The sequence below is a fragment of the Odocoileus virginianus genome, chromosome 33 (assembly GCF_023699985.2).
Source record: "Odocoileus virginianus isolate 20LAN1187 ecotype Illinois chromosome 33, Ovbor_1.2, whole genome shotgun sequence".
NCBI lineage: Eukaryota > Metazoa > Chordata > Mammalia > Artiodactyla > Cervidae > Odocoileus > Odocoileus virginianus.
In genome coordinates this window covers 9,103,313-9,121,477 of record NC_069706.1, presented here as the reverse complement: position 1 = coordinate 9,121,477, position 18,165 = coordinate 9,103,313, and the positions used below count along the sequence as shown (strand labels likewise).

Sequence of the window (18,165 nt, the reverse complement as noted above, 5' to 3'; positions counted from 1 at the left end):
GGAGTGTCTGCACTGACCCCCAATTCTGTTCATGTGGGTGATTTGTTTCTGACTATGCCTGGCCGCATCCTGTGCACTGACTTTGGCCCAAGCCCCAGTGGGAGGCTCTGTCACTATTTGAAGTTTTCCTCCATCGGAGAACAGTGTTTGCACTATGCTCTCAGTGGTAAAGAATCCGCCAGCCAATGCAGGAGACGGGTTTGACCCCTGGGTTGGGAAGATTCCCTGGAATAGGAAATGGCAACCCACTCCAGTATTCTTGCCTGGAGAATCCCATGGACAGAGGAGCCTGGCGGTTACAGTCTATGGGGTTGCAAAGACTCAGACACGACTTAGTGACTAAACCACAAGAACGAGGCTGCAGCGAAGCCACACGTCCTCCCCTCTATTCCTTTGGCTCTTTTTCAGGCTTATTTTCCAAGGCGGCAAAGGCACAAGTGAGAGGTTCTGTAGGACAGCTTCCGACACAGAAGAGAATTTCATGATCCACGAGCTGCTGGGTTTTCACGAGAAGCAGGCCTCGGGGCAGAGGTTTGAGGAGCTGTTTTTATTTTTCAAATGGCACATCTGTAAAGAACGCCCTTTACATACGTTCTAAAGGAAAGTGTACAAATGCTAGATGATTAAAGTGTCTCTGAAAAAGTGGCTTCACGCCATGCCCGGGGCTGGTCCCTGTCTGCCTGTGACCCGCTCTGTCCCCACGCTGGCCAGGCGTGATGGACGGCTCGCGCTGCTGCCGTTCTTCACGGCCTCCTGTCTCAGGAGCCGACGAGGTTCTCTCCTTCTGGCAGACGCTGACTACAGAACTCCTGGATTCCTGGAAAACAGGACGGCAGGCGCAGAAGCACTGGTGGCTCTCGGTGGCCCTGCCCTAGGCTGGCAAGGCCGCGTCTAAATGGGGTGGAGTCCCCGGGTGGCTTAATTCACCCCAGAGTCCCATCTCAGCTGATGCCCTGAATCTCTGCAAGTGAGCCCAGTACTGCTGGCTGCCCATCAGTGGCTACAAGCACGGCTGGAGGCCTCCTGTCGGCCCATTCTACAGATCGAGGATCCCGGAAACAATGTTGTTGACCCTGGACACCATTTCACTAGGCCAGCAGGGCTCAGCCACAAGCCAGCAGCCTGGAGCTTTAACTACTGACACATCTGCCTCAACTTCAGGGTCTCTGACAGCTGCCCGTTGACTGAATCAGGCCTGCACCTGGGTCTGGTTTGGCTCACTTTGCTTTTATTTTTTTCCCCTTCTTAAATTCTTTTTACAGTTTTACTGAGGTGTAATATTAATATTTCCTATACTGTAAACTTCACCCTCACTGTGTTTTTAAGCTATGACTTAGTTCACAATATTGATGGACTGGAAGATTTTCCCAGACTCCTGGTTTCCTGGGCTGAGGGGGTCATCCCAGACCCCACCACCCCCATGTCCCCGTGGAGGCTGCATGGCCATTCAGGACACCAAATAGGATCTTCTCACTCCCAAGTCCACTCTGCTCACATGCATCACTTCCTGGCCCCGTGGCCCTCTGGATTCACAGGTCCCCTTAAGCACTTACTCTGAATTATACTTCTGTAGGCGACAGTGGCGGGTGAATCTGGCGCTTCCACCAAAAAAGACTGTCCTTTGTCGCAGCTCTTACCTTAAAGAAACAAAGCAAGGGAAATTAAAACCCACGAAGAAAACACAGTGGTGACCTGAACTTGGGGCTCCTTCTGTGCCGGTGACATGGGAGATCTCAGGCCCACCTCCCTCATAATGAAGATCAAAGCTGAGACAGGACGTCGGGGTCTCTGGGACCTCACCTGCCTCCCCTCCACCCAGCAGCGAGTCTGGCTGGTGTTGCCTCACGGCTCTGACCCGTGCCTGGGCGATGCTGCTTCGTGTGTGTATATGTGTGCCTGAGAACCCTCTGGGTGAAGTGTGGCAAATGCAGGTTCCAGGGCCCCATAAAGAACAGATTTAGCAGCTCCTGGGTGGGCCCAGGAACCTGCATTTAAAAAAGATCGATTCATTCTCCAGTAAGATAATGAAGGCTCAGAGTGAAAGAGTAGGGAGGACGGAAGGTTACACCGTGAGGAACTGAGTTCAAGGGAAGCTACTGGGGTGTCAGCTGCCTTTCTAGAAATAATATATACATGTAAGTGTGACATATGCATATACACACTCAAGTATTTTTTTAAAAAAAGCTTGGGAGCATACACACATTCCGCCCGTTGTTTTCTCCCTGTGGAACTGTACCTTGAGGGTCACTCCACATTGGCATCAACCCATCCAGGTGGGCATGGGGCGGGGCCTGGGCCGGGGGGAGCTCCTCTCCTGTCTGGTCCTGAGTAGACCCTGCCCCCGCCCCCTGCCCCCCGCTCCTGCTGGAGAAGCAGGATCAGTGGTCCCACAACCCACAGCTGCTCCCCAGCCTCTGGGGGGACCCTGGCCAGGCCAACTGTGGAGCAATCATCCCCCCAGCGCGTTGCTGGGTGGGACAGGGACACCTGGGGGTTTGGGGGTGTGGAGTGGGGCCCCACATGGCCTGGGCACTGTGTATAGAAGAGCTAGGGAAGCCTCCAAGTTCCTGGCCGCAGGACCAGGCCTGGGAGGTCACCGGTCCCACAGCAGGCTCGTGGGGCCGCTTCCTCCTGATGTTCACCCGGCATCCTCTTGCTCCGCATCCTCCCCTCCCCAGGAGACCTGCCCGAACCCTCACAACTTGCTCTGGTCGGCTGCCCACCACCACAAACCTCCCCTCTCCTGGGCCCTGTCCTGTCTGAGACCGCCCCCCTCGCCTATGCCATCCAGTCCCCATGGTGGCTCCATCACATCCCCACCTATCAGGCGAGCCTGAGGCTCGGAGCCCGGCAAGGACCCGCCCAAGCCCAGAGCCAGCGGAGGGGCGACGGGGGCGGTGGGGGTGGTCCAGGACTGGGGCGAGCGGCTGGGAAGCTGGGATCCCAATGCCAAAGCCTGGCAGCTCCCTCGCTGCGTGTTCGCACAGGGGCTGTGCGCGTCCTCCCGTCTCCCCGGTGACGGGGTGGCTCCCTCACTGCACAAAGCAGCTCTGGGGGCCTCGGCGGCCTCCCTGGCCCTGTCTGCCTCACCGCAGCCCGTGGCGGTGTTCACCCCCGTCCTTTCCAACACTCGCTGCCTCCGGCTCTGCAGTTTCAACTGGAGGTGAGGCCTGGGGAGGTGCCCCCTGTCACACGGGAGTGTGCCCACTGGACGGCACTGCGTCCTCTCAGCTCAGGACTGAGCCCCGAGGCCGCCATCTGGCCGCCTCTCGCACCAGGAGCTCTGAGGACTGAGGCTGCCGCAGCCTGCAGCTGGCGGGAGTGACCACTCAGGCCCGCTGCCCACCTGGCCCCACATGCTCGCACGGCCAGCCTGCCTCCAGGGACTTTGAGAGGCGGTCCCTGCTCCTATGAACCCAAGGGACACGCTGGTCAATGCGAAGACGACACTCGGGAAGGCTGGAAAAGCAGCCAGAGTTGTTTCCCGGCAGGGAACCAGGTACAAGTGCTTCTGGAGGTGGGCACCGTTGAAGGGACTCGAGGAGCCACCCTGCTGGGCACCCAGGCACTCTGGGGTCTTCAGCCCCCCTCCTCGGGGCAGGCCTCCTCCACACTGTGCTCTCAGCCCCCTCTATGCCGTCCCCCCATCGTGGACACGGCCCCCTCTGCTCTCGACCTCTCACCAGCTGACAAGCTAAGGCCCTGCCCACTCCACACGGTGTCAGCAGGGAGCCAGGAGCTCGCTGGTCCTGGGGGGCATCCCCAGCTCCCCGGGGGGTCACGCTGGGCAGCATGGACTTCGGGGACACTGCCTTCTCCCCACCTGTCCCAGCCTGTCGCTTCCCCTCTCTGTGTCTCTTCCTCTCCACGATGATGCCCGGCTTGGTCCGGCCCTAACCTCCTCCCAAACAGTGCCGTGGCCCACAGCCTCAGCCTCTAAGCACACACAGCACCCACCCTCCCTGGTCTCATTTCCTGACAATTGGGGTCCAAACCACAAGGCTCAGCTGCAGAGCCGTCCACACCTGGGCTCCGACCCCCGAGAGTCTCCCTTGGCCCCTTAGGCCTTGTCTGCAAAACCTTACTGCCCCACTTTCTCGTCATAGACACATCTAATTTCAGCAAGCCCGACTCTGTTACGGTGGGGAAAGAAATTTGGTGGTGGGTGTCACTGAAAGGGGGAGTCTGTCCCCCTGCTCCACACAGCAAGCTGATGCCCCGGAGTGACTGTGGTGTGGAGGTGGGGGCCTGAGGACTCTGGTACCCAGAGAGGAGCGTGACCCCTGAAGGCAGGCCAGCAACATGCCTTCCTGCTCACCCATCCAGGCATCAGGAGGGCTGTGCTGGGCTTCCCTGTAGATAGGGCAAGGGGGGGGCCCTTCCTCGGGGTTCTCAAGACTGATTCTGTTGATGACTTTCATGCCAGGACCTACTTCCTGTGTGAGACAGGACTCGAATACATGCCCTCGCCTCCTTCCCCTGGTCACCCCCGCCTGGCCCCTCTCCTTGGTGACCTCCTGTCCTGCCGCCCCCCCGCACCAGATGCCTCCCTGACCAGTCTCTCCTCCACTCTTGCAGGCCCTTCCCACCTCCCCAAGGCCCTCCTGCTCCCTCACCACACCCCTGCGTATTTCCCTGCTGCTCTCAGCTGGGGGGCACACGGGCCCCATGCGGGAGGGATGCACCCACCTATGCGTGGATCCAGCGGCACTTTGCCAAGCAGCGGGATCTTCAGGTCCTGGCACATGGCCTCCGCACCCCCCGTTGTCGGTGGGAATATCTGGGACTCTTTCTGAAAGGCAATGTGAACGGGGGAGGAATCTCGAGTTTGTGTCGGAATCATACGAACGGACCACAATTTAAAGAAACTAAAAAAAAAAAAAGGCTCTTCTGAACATGAAAAGAATTTCCATTAAATTGGCAACAGAGGGTTTTTTTTTTTAAAACTATGATTCCAGTTCCCAAATGATGCGGAAAGCAGAAACGGTTTCCCAGACACCCGACCCCACCATTTCCCCAAGCGTGGAGGCCAGGACCTTGAGGGGAACATGCCCTCACCTGGCATTTGGGGCAGATGAAGCCGCTCATGTTCTCCACCACCCCGATGATGGGCAGCTTCACCTTGTGGCAGAAGCTGATCTCTTTCCGGACATCCTGGAGTGACACTTCCTGTTAAAGTTCCAGAAGACTGGTTATTTCAGAGTCTGGGCACAGACAGGGAACTATCGCGTGGTGGAGGGACAGCTGCAGGGCCACGGCGTCACGGCCGTGAAGCTTTAGAGACTGTACCTAAGGGTTTCCCTGGCGGCTCAACGGTAAAGAACCTGCCTGCCAGTGCAGAGTTGCAGAGACACGACTTAGCGACTGAACAACAACCGTTCTGTGAGTTTTTCATGCAACCACGTGTGAGCCCTGTTTTAGGCGGGGGCGGGGGGCAGCCTGCATGCTCACCTGGCTGTCTGTTTTCATAGATCGAGTTCTTCTGAGCACAGCCTGACCCGCACGTCACCTCTGGCCACTTTCATCCCATAACGGTGCCCCTGGCGGGCTGGGACAGAGACCCTGTGACCCGCCAAGCCTCAAATAGCTCCTCTCTGGCCCGTACCAGAAAAAGTCTGCCGACCTCTGACCTTGGTTATCATGACCACAACTTTATGGACCAAAAGAAAATAAGGAATATTACCCGGTTTGGAGCCCTGCCAATTCACTTCTGGACTCTGTGTGAGGAGCATGGGTAATCAGAGCTTAGTACCCTCCGCAATCCACCTTTATCGCAGACACATGTCCAAGTGCTGTGTGCTGTCAAGTACGGCTTTAATGGTCATGGGCCCCCGTGGACCTGGGCTTTGAGGCTATTCTCCTGAGGTCCATGTTTGTCCCTGGAGCCCTTGGAGGCTGGGGTGCAGACAAAAGGGCTTGGCTGGAAAGTAAACCTGCTGGTACTAAGCATCTCCTTAGGGTGCCTCTGGTTCTCTCCCCAGTGTCCTCTCAAAGCCCTGCTTTCTCAAAAATGTCGCCCAAAGCCAGCCAGCTGCTGGATGTGCACGGCTCCGAGGAAGTGGGTGTGCCCAGCCTGAAGTCCTATTTTCTAGAGAAGTGACGCACACAGGACAAACACAGCATGTCCTCGGGGGCTTCCTGGGGAACGGCTGCTCCCCTCCTCCTGGACCTAAGGGGACTGTTTCCTTTCACAGTAAATATGGTATTGGAGAAGCCACTCTTGCATCAACTTGATTGCTGCTGTTGCTTTTGACCATTTTTACAGTGGTTTTAGGCTCACAGAAAGCAGAGTCCCCATGTGTCCCTGCCCCACATGGGAAGCCTTGCTCGCTGTCAGCACCCGCCATTGGGGTGGACGTCCCAACTCCACTGTCCTTGAAGGTCACTTCTCTGGGACTTGCTCTCGAGAGCACGACTGGTCTAAGGGTCTAAGAGCGCACTGCTGGTCGCCCAGCTCTGTTAAATATCCATCAGGAAACATTTCTAATGAAGCATCCATCTTCTCTCCACCTCCATCCTCGGGCCAGGCCCCCTTCCACCCCTGCTCGAGCCACCCACCACCCCAGCCACCTCATGCCTCCCTGTCCACTGACAATGGCTGAACTAAAGATAAACATAAGGTTTCTGCGGATCCCAGCCAGGGTGTGGGTCTCGGGCTGTGGGAGAAAGAGACCCCCCGGTGCAGTGCAGTGTGAACCCCGCTCCACCCAGCCCTCGCTCACCTGGGGCGTGGTGATGATCACCGCCCCATCGATGTGCGCCGCAGCCAGGTACTGCACCACCGAGAGATGCTCATCCGACGTTCCGGGCGGGGTGTCCACAATGAGGTAGTCCACCCCGCCCCAGTCCACATCGCGGAGGAACTGCTTGATCATGCCTGCGGGGGAGGCCGCGGTGATGCACGCTGTCTCCTGTCCTCTGACCCTACAAAAGCACAGCTCCTGACCCTTCGCACAGCTCACGTATGCGCTCCATCGGCGGGGTCTGGCGGTGCCTGCGGGCTTGTCCATAACTAGGGGGGGTCTTCTACTCACCTCCAGGGTGGCACGGCCAGGGAACTGCCAATACCCTGTGATGCAGAGGACCGTCCACCCCAACCTCCCCAACAAGGGATTGTCTGGCTCGGAACATCAGAGCACTGAGGCTGAGGAGCCTTGCCCAGGTTGGCACTTCAGTACCTGCAGCCTGGACACCCTGTCAAACTGGTACTGACTTCACCCCTCACCCTCCTCTGACACAAACAAGAGCACAAACCACCGGAAGGATCATTTCAGGATTAGATGGGTTTTCAGGAGAGCAAAACCCATCAGAGATATGGAAATCTGTAATGTTGTATTTATTAAGTAAAATTGGAATTTCTTTGGGCTCTTTTTAACCAGTGAAGAAAGAGGCCACCAGAGACACAGGCCATCCTGATGGGATGGGATTTGCTTCTGCCCCTGGAAGGATGTGACAAGAGAGAGAAAGTGGAGTGACAAACCGTTTTTCTTTGGTCCCCTCCAGATGACGGCATCGTCAGGGCTGCTGAGCAAGAAACCCACCGACATCACCCCCAAGTTGTCTTCCAGGAACTGGAAAGGATGATGCAAGAGACATTTTACTTCAAACCACAGTGCCAGGCACTTCCCTCTGTCTTGTGTCTGAGTGCTGGCAGCAGCAATTGAGGGGACAAAGTTACTATATGATGTGCGTATGTATTCACTTTTTGAATCCTTAAATTTCTCCCCCACCAAAAAAAAAAATCATTAAAAAAAAAAAGGTTGCCATATTTGGGGGGATTGAAAGGGCCACCATATGGTCCTAGGTGGCAATGACAGTGACTTCTGCTGAAATGAACAAATACTGTCTCCTCTGAAGGAGGCGACAGAGGATGAGATGGTTGGACGCATCATGGACTCAGTGGACATGAGCTTGAGCAAACTTTGGGAGACAGTGAAGGACAGGGAAGCCTGGTGTGCTACAGAGGGCGCAAAGAGCTGGACATGATGGAGTGACAAAACAACAACAAACCTGCTGTTTTAATCTGGCTGGCCCCGCTTCTGGTTTCCTACATAAAGTTTTATTGGAAAAGGGCCACGGTCATTCATTTGCATATCACTACGTTCCATCTATGACGGGGGCAACTGTTTGGCCCACAGAGTGGAAAGAGCTACTCTCTGAGCCAATCTCTGGTCGTAACTGGATCCCCCAGGCCCAGGAAAGTGCCTCATTGACTACCTGTTGACTGATAAACAGTCACCAACTGACTGCCCACCACTATCCGCCATGTACATGCCACCCCGAAAGGAAGGCCTGGGGTGGATACTCACCACTGGAGACCAGCCCGAGCCGCTCTGGTGAACCTGTGGGAACAGGAGCCTGTCTCACTTGTGAGAAACTACACGCCCTGGTCACACTTTACACGCCAAGTTTACGCAGTAGGAGGACAGCTTCATAAATTACGATTCATCGTCTTAAAGGCTGCCACTGAATTCTTAACGGGGAGTGAACATCAGAGGGTCGGGGCTAGGTGATACAGGTGCGTGCCCAGTTGCTTCAGGCATGTCCGACTCTTTGCGACCCTATGGACTGTAGCCCACCAAGCTCCTCTGTCCATGGGGTTTTCCAGGCAAGAACACTGGAGTGGGTGGCTTGCTGTGCCCTCCTCCAAGGGATCTTCCCGACCCAAGGATCGAACCTCTGTCTCTTATGTCTCCTGCATCGGCAAGCAGGTTCTTTACCACTAGCACCACCTGGGAAGCCAAGATATAGATGATAGAGTGCATACGCTCTCCCCTCCCAGGTTGGGCAATCTGGAAACTCTGCTTAAATATCTGGTCAGGGAACCAATGTTCATCAGAGTCCAGTATGATCTGGGGGATTTTAAAAGTGTGACAGAAATCGGTTGGGGGTTGCTGTGAAGATGCAGGTAGCCGTGGAACAGCGAGGCGGCCTCCGTAAGGAGTGGAGGGATGACCCTGAGTGAGGCAGTGGACACGGAACCCTCCTGCTGGTGGCCTGAGCTGCTGCCCCAAGGGACAAGGCCTGGGAAAAGGGGTGTCGGCGGGAAGCTGGGGCTATTGCAAGACCCAGACCCTTTCCAGTTAGGTGTTCACTAACCGCCAGGGTGAGGGCTTCCCTGGTGGCTCAGGGATAAAGAATCCGCCTGCCAAGGCAAGAGACTCGGGTTCCTTCCCTGGGTTGGGGAGATCCCCTGGAGAAGAAAATGGCAACAAGTATTCTTGCCTGGAAAATCCTATGGACAGAGAAACCTGACAGGCTTTAGTCACTGGGGTCAAAAAACAGCTGGACACGACTTAGCAAGTAAGCAACAACAAACTGCCAGGGTTGAAGTCCACTCCGACGCTTTTCTATGAAACTGGAACTTACGCAATTTCTAACCGCACATCAGTCTTAAGACTTTATGCTTCAGGCAACATTGGAGCCAAAAGAGAAAGCCCATTTTTCCTGATGACCTCTTACTTTTTTAAACAGTCGACTCAGATATAACTCACATGCCACACAGCCCACCCAGTTAAAGTGTACACTTAAATGGCTTCAGGATAGTCACAGAATTGCACATCCATCACCACAATCAATGTTAGAACATTCTGGTTACTCTAAGAAGATACCCTGCAACCCTCAAGTGTCACCCCCAACCCCCACGCTTCCCCCAACTCCTAGGTGACCATGGATCTACTGTGTCTACAAAGGTGCCTGTCCCCAACATTTGACAGAAACGCAATTCAGGTAATATGTAACTCCTTGTCACTGGCTTTGAAGTCACATTTCAAAAAAAACCAAACCCATTAATTCCTATTAATGCTCATTCTCTCAGTCACTGGTCTTGAAAGGGGGGGTAAACCCGATGATCCAACAGCGTAGGAGAAGATAAGAGTGGAATTTGTCACCATTTACAAAGTTCAGTTTTTATAAACGACTTGCGCGCCGGCTCAGTGAGTAGTACGTGCATGTGACTGATGATGAAGGGAGACCCTCGCTCCGGAGCCTGCTGCCCGCGGCTATGCAGTCGAGCCATGGTCCCGCTGCTCCGCTCTGACCCCGCATAGCATCGGCGCCTCTCAGCACGTGGGAAGCAAGTGCCAAGCCCTGAGCAGAGTCCCCAGGGGCTGGCCCTGTCCACCTGGGCTACTCTCTGCCACCCTGAGGGCCACTCTGCCTTGCCCCACAGGCTACTGGGCTGAGGATACCCCTCCAGCCCAGCATGCCTTCCTCTGGGCTCTCTGAGCAGGGTGCCCTTGACCACCTCCTCCCGGAGAGAGGCTCCCCGGGCCCCTTTCCCTGCCATCTGTCCCATCCCCTCACTTCACTGAGATTCCTATTGTCACCCGTCCTTCCCAGGAGGGCAGGGTCTTTATCTGCCTTGTTCACCTCTGAACTGCAGTACCCAGTGCTTCAGTAAAGAACAAACCCATCCCAACAGACCCGGACAAGGCTGGTCCTCCAGGCTGGCTTCAAAATGCACCCCCCAGGGAGCCCCTTCCTGGCTGGCTCTGCGCACCAGGGTGTAGGGGGGCAGTGGCACCTAGCTCGGCTGCCCTGACCACCCAACCCCGCGTCATCCGCCCGCCTCACAGTCTCACTTCCCCTCACTTCCCCAGTGACCACAGGGGCAGAAATATTCCCTTGCTTCCAGCCTACAGAGCCCTTGCCAGCCCTACTCAAGCTTTCCCAGCCAGGACCAAGTTTTCGTGTCTGACTTCTGCATTTGACTTGCTCTTTCCCTTCCCCTCTAAGACGGCATCAAAATGAACACTTCTCAGATGGATGAACTTGGATGAACTTATAGATGGGTCACCCCCCCCAACACACCCCCAAACTCACGGCTGTTGTTAAAAGTAGACCGTTGACTGAACCCTCCCTGATGTGGTCACATCCAGGTAAAAACGCACGCACTCCGCTGACCCTGTGGCTTAGGGTGCTCGGCTCGGGGCTCAGGTTCATTTTAAGAAAATATTTCCCGGCGTTTTTTTTAATGTCGCTCTTACCTGTTCTCCTTCCAATCCCATGATCTTGGGAATTGACGGCCCACATATATCGATGTCTAGAAGAGCAACCTGGGAAACAAGAAGAGACCAAGGCAGTGATGCAACGCAGGTCCAGTCCTCCGGGTATGCATGATCGGGAGGGGACAGGGTTCGAGGAAAAGGAGGGAAGGGAGGAGACACAGAGAAACCGGGTCAAACGTGAACTGAGTGGAATCTCAGAGTTACAACATTCCCTTCCGGGCCTTGGAGACACAGTCAAGACTCCTAACAACTGCAAAGTACATCAACACCCCCATGCTCCCCACAACCCCAGCCACCCTCAATACAGCCTATTTTCAAGGTGAGTTTATGAACCAGGGTATCAGGTTGTTCACAGATTCAGGTCCAGCCACTGTTTACCTGGTCCTTACCACATTCTGGGGGTAGGGGTGGTGTGTGTCTGTGATCATTATAACTGCTTTACCAAAGAAGAAACTGCGGTTCAATCTGGGGGAAGGCGGGGTGTGTGTGTGTGTGATCATTATAACTCTGCTTTACCGAAGAAGAAACTGTGGTCCAGAGATGCCTATAGACTTGTTCAATGAGCAAGGAAGCGAGCCAGGACTTAAACCAAGGTGTCTGGACTCCAACACCAAGGTTCTTCCCATGGCTCCTGGGGCCTGGCGAGGAGGGCCAGAGTGGCCCCTCCAGCTGAGTTCTGAGCAAGCCCTGTTTTCCTGTGATGCTGAAGGTTAACAGTGGCGTAGGTTCAACTTCTAAAGGAGAAAGTAAGAATAAGGAAACACACAGAAGTTCTTTGCTAGTGACATGTCCAGCCCAGGAGGACTCTTTCCACCCCAAATGCCCTGCTTTCCCCATGTGATACATGAAAAGGTCTGAGACAGCTCTCAGAAACTCTTTAAAGAGCAGAGCTATTCATCCTGAAAGCTCTTATGTCTTAGATCCAAAGTGCAGCACCTCTGGGTAACCTTTTAACTTGCCCCCAATTCGTTTCTTGCTTCCCTCTTCCATCGTCTCAACAATCCCCTGTGATCCTCACATGATCTCACACCAGGGTCAGGAAAGGGGTTCATACACTGGACCTCTGTCTGCCTCACGCACCCTCTGCTGGACCTCAAGAAGAATGCAACAGAACTCATCCTAAAGACCATTCTTGAGGCTTCAGGCTGGTGTGTATTAATGGACTAGACATTTTACATCTGAGTCTGAGGACCTGGGAAATTATACCATCCCTACAACCCTAATGAGAGACTTCTGTCAATCCTCTCGAGTCTCTAGCCTCTCGGTCTAATGCCTCACTCTCTCTTGGGAAAAGTTTAACCAATTTCCTTTTGAGGAATTATTAATACATCCCCTCCACCCCCAAGAGAAGGGGTATCTTGAGTGAACGATGCAGGAAAGATATCACGTGCACTCATTCCTGTGGTGGTCTTTACCCCCTCCATACTCCAGGTAGTGGAATGAAGAAATAATGATGATGACTATCAGGGACACTGATTGAACACTTCCTACGCATCAAGTGTCGTGTTAAGCATTTTACAGTTACATGCATCATCTCACTCAGGACTGAGTCCCATTTTAGAGATGAGAACACTGAGGCAGAGAGAGTCTGATAACCTGCCCATGGTTACAGCAGTGGTGTGGGCGGTGCTGGGAGGTGACGGTGGGCAGACCGACTCCAGAGCCTGTGTTCCCGGCCACCACGCTAGACCTCGCCCCTGCCCTCCCCGGCCCCACAGGTTCAGCTAGACTTCGGACCCTCCCTCTTCTCCAGCAGTTAAGACGCCCAGCTACTCCATCTCCCCAGCTTTGCTCTCATTTCCTGCCCCTGGTTCCATCCACTGCCCTAGCTGTGACCTTGTGGCCCCTCATGGAGACAAGACCAACGTTTCCTGCTGGTTCACCATCACCCTCTGACAACACACTCAACTGCTGCTGCAGCAAAGCTCAGACCATGCCTCCTTCCCACGAGAACGTCTTCCTGGAGCGTTGAAGCCTCCTGGGCTGGCCCAGCCCCACTCTCGGCTCCTCCACTGCAGGAGCAGCGGCAGCCCTGCCCTGCCCGCCTGTCCAGTCTGCGCCGGCGGTTCCAGCTCTGCACCTCTGCCTATACCTCCTCCTGCCACCTTCCACCAGCTGCCATCAGAGTCCAGAGGACACCTTCTCCAACCTGCTGCCCAGCTGGCCCGGGCAGTCCCTTCTCCCTTTCGCCAGATCCCTTGAACACACCTTGGGTAACAGATACCAGATTCCAGAGAAGCCCACATCAGTCAGGCAGGCCAACGGGAGTGGCTCGACACATCATAAAATGATCGGAAGAGAAATGAGTTACGAGCGGAATTCAGAGCCACAGTCAATGAAACAACAAGCCTTCCGGACTCCCTAGTCCCACCTCGGCACTGTCTCCAGAAGGCCACGGCCTCTCCAATGCTTCAGTCCTCTTGCAACAAAGTTCTTCTCCAGCCGGCACTGGCGCAGCTGGGCTACAAACCAAACCGGGGCTGGCAAGCTGCAACCCGGGAGCCAAACCCAGAATGCCACCTGTTTTTTTTACAGACCACAGCTAAGAATGGCTATTATGTGTTTAGAGTAGGGGGTAAAAAAAATCAAAAGAACATATTTATTTCACAACATGTGAAAATTATGAAATTCAAAGTTTTATGAGAACATAGCCACAGTCATTTGTTCACAGGTTAATCTCATGTTCAAGGGGCAGAACTGAGAGTTGCTACAGAAACTGTATAACCTACAAAACCTAAAATAATTACCACCTGGCGCTTTATATAAAAAGTCTGCTGACCCCCAAGTCAACTCTTTTTTAACCCAATGATTTATATATATTTATAAAAATATATATTCCTGAGTCCTCGGTGAGGTATCAAAGAGTTATTGTGCATTTGTGTGTGTATCTGTGTGTGTGTACACACATACTGAGGGCAGGCTGGTATGGTGGGCTGCATCCTCCTGCCCATGGAGCTGCCTTTATGGGGTTTTTTTCATGGAGGAAATTTAGCCTTTATTTTATTAAGTACTTAGGATGCTATTTCATACTGGAATAGAATGGTTTATCTCACACAAGAACAAAGTACTGGCATTTATCCAGTTTTTACAGTTTTAAAAAAATAACTGGCAATATGGTGCAGTTTTGAAATGTCAATATTAAATTAAAAGTACTCTACAGTCCCTGCTAGTACTATCTTAACAAGAAAGCCAAATAAAAAGGAAAGGCCATTAGTCAGTTATAAGACAAATATGAAAAGCTAGCCTTTATACAAATAAAATAAATTTCAACATTCAAAATGCAAAAAGAGAAAACTAATTTTCAAAAATGCATCAATGTATGCAAGAAGGCACACATCAAGACAGTGGAAAGAAATGAAATGGTCTGGAAAGGCTTTTAACATGAGCATAATAAAACTGTTTCTATGTTACACCAAACCCCTTGCAAGCCCCAAACAGTCCTCTGGCAGAAAAACAGTTGGCAACCTACGTAGTTTTGGCAAAACCAAAAATGTGGAATGCATTCTCTGTTGAAAAAAAATAAAAACCCCAGTGTTCATGGTTTCATCAGGTATAACACCGTAATCAAAGTGAATATTGGGGTCATGTTCTATGATCAAAGCAAAACTATGAAGCCCAATGAATAACCTGTCTTTTTTTTTTTTTAATATAACAGGAACTGCAAATTTCCAGTTGACCATTTGGTAAAATTTTTCTCTTCCTCTCCCTCTCATACCTTTTATTAAAGCTGAAATCCTGAGAGCAGCCCTGGGGAATCTGAATTTTCCTGCTCCTCTGTGTATGTGGGTGTAAGTGAACGGCCTAGGACAGGGGTCGGCAAGCGTTTTCTTCAAGGGCCACATGGAAAGTGTTTTAGGCTTTCTGGGCAAAATCCAGGATGATATGTAGGTTTTAATGTAACACTGTAAGAACAACCATTTATAAATGTAAAAACTGCCCAGAGTTCATAGGCCATACGAAGATAGGCTCCTGCTGGCAGACCCCTGGATAGAAAAGACAGAAAGCGGGTTTCATAAAGATCCATAAAGAGAAAGAAGCTTGAACTGAACATGATGAATAATCGGCAAGCCTGGAGAAACGTATACCTGGTATCCATGTTCATGGCTAGAGAATCCAGTGAAATATTCATTTCATTGCTCAGCTCCCTTGCATTTCCTTGTTCCCTCTGCAGGGATCTAAATTCCAAAGAGGCCAATTCAACTATTGCTAAGAGCCAGCCCCTTGCCAGCCATCATGAGCCCTGAGAAAGGAAGGAGCCTCTCCCAGTGTCCCCCAAAGTCCCACCTGTGTGTTTTCATCCTCCGCTAGGCCATGGGCCAGGTGGGCGCTAAACGTGCTTTTCCCAACGCCGCCTTTCCCAGACAACACCAAGATCTTGTGTTTCACACTCTTCATTTTTTCTTTGATCTCCTCTATGGCTGCAAAGAAAGCAAGTCAGGTGACCAAGCCCCTGACTCAGTCTTTTAGTTTTTAAATTTTTACTGCAGTAGAGTTGATTTACAATGTTAGTTTCTGCTGTAAAGCGAGTCCGTTATATCTATACATATATCTACTTTTAAGATTCTTTTCTCATATAGGTCATTACAGAGTACTGATCAGATTTTCCTGTACTATACAGTAGGCCCTTATTAGTTACCTATTTTATATATAGTAGTGTGTATACATCAATCTCATTCTCCCAGTTTATCACCCCCTGCCCCGCCCCAGTACTGTAAGTTTGTTTTCTACATCTGTGACACTATTTCTGTCTTGTGTATAAGTTCATTTGTACCACTCTTTTAGAGTCTACATATAAGCAATATATGATATTTGTCTTTCTCGGAATGTCACTCTTCTGATGGGCTGGAAGGAGGTAAATCCTCAACTATTTCAAGGGATTGTGAGTGAAACAGCACCCCATCAATGGTAGTAATAAGAGCTACAAAAAATCCAAAAAAAAAAACCCCAAAACAAACCCACAAGGTTACTAGCACATCTGAGAGTTCCTTACTTCTTGGTTTACTCATTTGTCTCCTCTACTAGAACATAAAGTCCATGAAGCAGGAAACTCAGCAGTGTTCATAATATATTCCCAGCTCCAGAACACAGCTCTGAATGCAGCAGTGATTTCCCAACCTGGGGCAAACCCCACCAGGACGCATTTGGCAGTGTCTTGGGATATTTTTGGTTGCCACAGGAAGGAGTGCTGCCCACATGTAGTGGGTAGAGGCCAGGAATGCTGCTAAGTGTCCTACAGTGTTCAGGGCAGAGACACACTCACAACAAAGAATTATCCAGCCCTGAATGTCAGGAGTGCTGGGAATGAGATACTGACAAATACTGCAGGCACGTAGTACCTGTCACCGATAACCATCATTATTACACATTTATAATACTATGCCTTCAGTATTTCCTCCTAGTTCAAATCCTTAAAACACTATTTTTCCCCAGTTTGATGCGGAAACGGAGGGTCAGAGAGGTTAAGGCTTTTTAATGACCTCATCTGTCTCAATTACAGCACAGAACACTGTGCCTGCAAGTGATTAATTCATACTTCTGTTGAATTCATGGGAGAAGCGCTCCTCAAAAAGGAGGGAAATTTTGTCCAAAGAAAACAGCTGGCAGATCTAGGATTCAGGCCCAAACTCCCTAACTTCAAAGTTTATACCCTATTCCGGCTGGTGCCGCCCTCCTTCCGACCAATTCCACTTGCTGTCACTCAAACTTTTCGCACCACCCCTCACCCTGCCGACTTTGGCCCCTGCCCCGCCCCTCCCGAGACACCTTAGGACTCCACGCCAGTCACTGATTCAGGCTCCGCCCCGACCCCGCCAATTTTCTCCACGTTCTTCCCCTCCGGGCTCCGCTCTTGTCACTCATTCCTCAAGCCCCACCCCTCAACTGCAGACGTCCCCACGCCCACCTCCTCTGGGCCCCGACCCTGTCACTCACCCCTACTCCCCAACTCTACCCACGCCCCGCCTCTTCCGGAATAGCGTTTTTCACTTCCCGCTCAAGCCTTGCCCCTTCCTCACCCGGGTCCGCGGCAGCACCAGCTCCAGAAGCGCAGAGGCGCTGGTTGGGGCACCCCTGACATGAGGCTCCTCGACCTGCCTGGGCGCTGTCGGCCCCTGGACAGTCTGCACGGAGACAAGATCGCAGTTAGAATGGTTCCTCTCCTTTCAGCTTCCCCTGCCCCCTCCGCGCGCTTACCGTGAGGCACCTCCTCCATTCTGCCTTGGACGCTTACGCGGTCGCCGGAAACCGCGGTTGCATATTTCCGTCTCGTGGCGCTCAATCTGACCCTCCGGCTGCGCGGAATGAGTCTCCGAAAGAGGACTCTGCGCACGCGCGAACTCTGTGACAAGTGCTTAGGGCGGTTTTTTGTTCCTTTTAAAACTGAGCCTCAGTTATCTATGATAAATACCTCAGCGTGTCTGCTAGAAACAAAGGGGTTGCCCTACATCAATGCCATTTTCATACCCAAGAGATTTGATTGACGCAAAACTGTTAGCTTATATACACTTTTATATTCAAGTTAAGGAAAAGCCTGCCATCCTCTCTCCCCCAACCCTCTTAATTAAATTCAGGTTAAAGTTTTTAGCAGAATGCGCTTGAAGTTGGGTAGTAGCAGGAGGTGCATGATATCAGTTGGTCCCATTATTGATGATATTAGGGCTTGATCACTTGATAAAGATGATGTGTATCCTAACAGAAACATGCCAGGGAATGGTATCATTTCCATTTGTAATTAATATGGACTTTGTGGGTGACATGTTGAAGTCACGTGAATATCTTGTTCTCAATCAACCTTTCACCCAGTGGTTTTACCTCATTCTTTGACCAGTGGCAGGGAGGAAAGCGTCTACTGTTCTCTAACCTTCCCCTCCCTATTCCTCCTCACAAGGCTGTAAGACTGACGGTGAAGTAAAACAAAATCAAACAAAGCTTCTCTCAGTTTTGCTCCAGGTCTCCTACTCTCCCAGCCAAACTCCTCTGCCTCACCTGGGATGGAATTTTCCATCTATTGTGTTTGGGAGCAAAAGGCTGGAAGCCAGGTGGCTAAGCAGATTCCTTGGGCCCATCCCTGACCTACACAATCAGCGACTAGAGGGGTGGGCCTGGGAATCTGCATCTTCACATTCTCACCAGATAGTAATGACATCCACTAAAGTTT

At 52.2% G+C, this 18,165-nt stretch overlaps 2 protein-coding genes across 5 annotated transcripts in view; one reads left to right on the top strand and one right to left on the bottom strand.

Annotated features, from left to right (window-relative positions):
• TVP23A (trans-golgi network vesicle protein 23 homolog A) overlaps nucleotides 1-1,318 on the top strand; it is a 32,814-nt gene extending 31,496 nt beyond the window's left edge. The window contains exons 8-9 of one of the 2 annotated variants that reach the window (XR_011485376.1): nucleotides 409-531; nucleotides 792-1,318. The gene's annotated coding sequence lies outside the window, so the exon portion shown is untranslated. Of the gene's footprint in view, nucleotides 1-408; nucleotides 657-791 lie in introns of those variants that run through there. The other variant, XM_020894785.2, reaches the window with a different exon arrangement.
• Nucleotides 529-17,309, bottom strand: NUBP1 (NUBP iron-sulfur cluster assembly factor 1, cytosolic). 3 transcript variants are annotated; one of them, XM_070460713.1, is made up of 11 exons: nucleotides 17,202-17,309; nucleotides 17,024-17,128; nucleotides 15,294-15,427; nucleotides 10,989-11,057; nucleotides 8,310-8,342; nucleotides 7,481-7,571; nucleotides 6,723-6,877; nucleotides 5,059-5,169; nucleotides 4,690-4,792; nucleotides 1,554-1,637; nucleotides 529-817 (listed from the first exon to the last, which is right to left on the bottom strand). In XM_070460713.1, exons 1-11 carry the CDS (start codon nucleotides 17,218-17,220, stop codon nucleotides 759-761), a joined length of 963 nt encoding a protein of 320 aa, XP_070316814.1. In that variant the 5' UTR covers nucleotides 17,221-17,309; the 3' UTR covers nucleotides 529-758. The 3 variants fall into 3 exon arrangements, with proteins under 3 accessions (XP_070316814.1, XP_070316816.1, XP_070316815.1); XM_070460715.1 differs by lacking the exons at nucleotides 17,024-17,128; nucleotides 17,202-17,309 and adding an exon at nucleotides 16,941-16,960; XM_070460714.1 differs by lacking the exons at nucleotides 17,024-17,128; nucleotides 17,202-17,309 and adding an exon at nucleotides 16,773-16,870.
• Nucleotides 17,310-18,165: the final 856 nt, after the last annotated feature.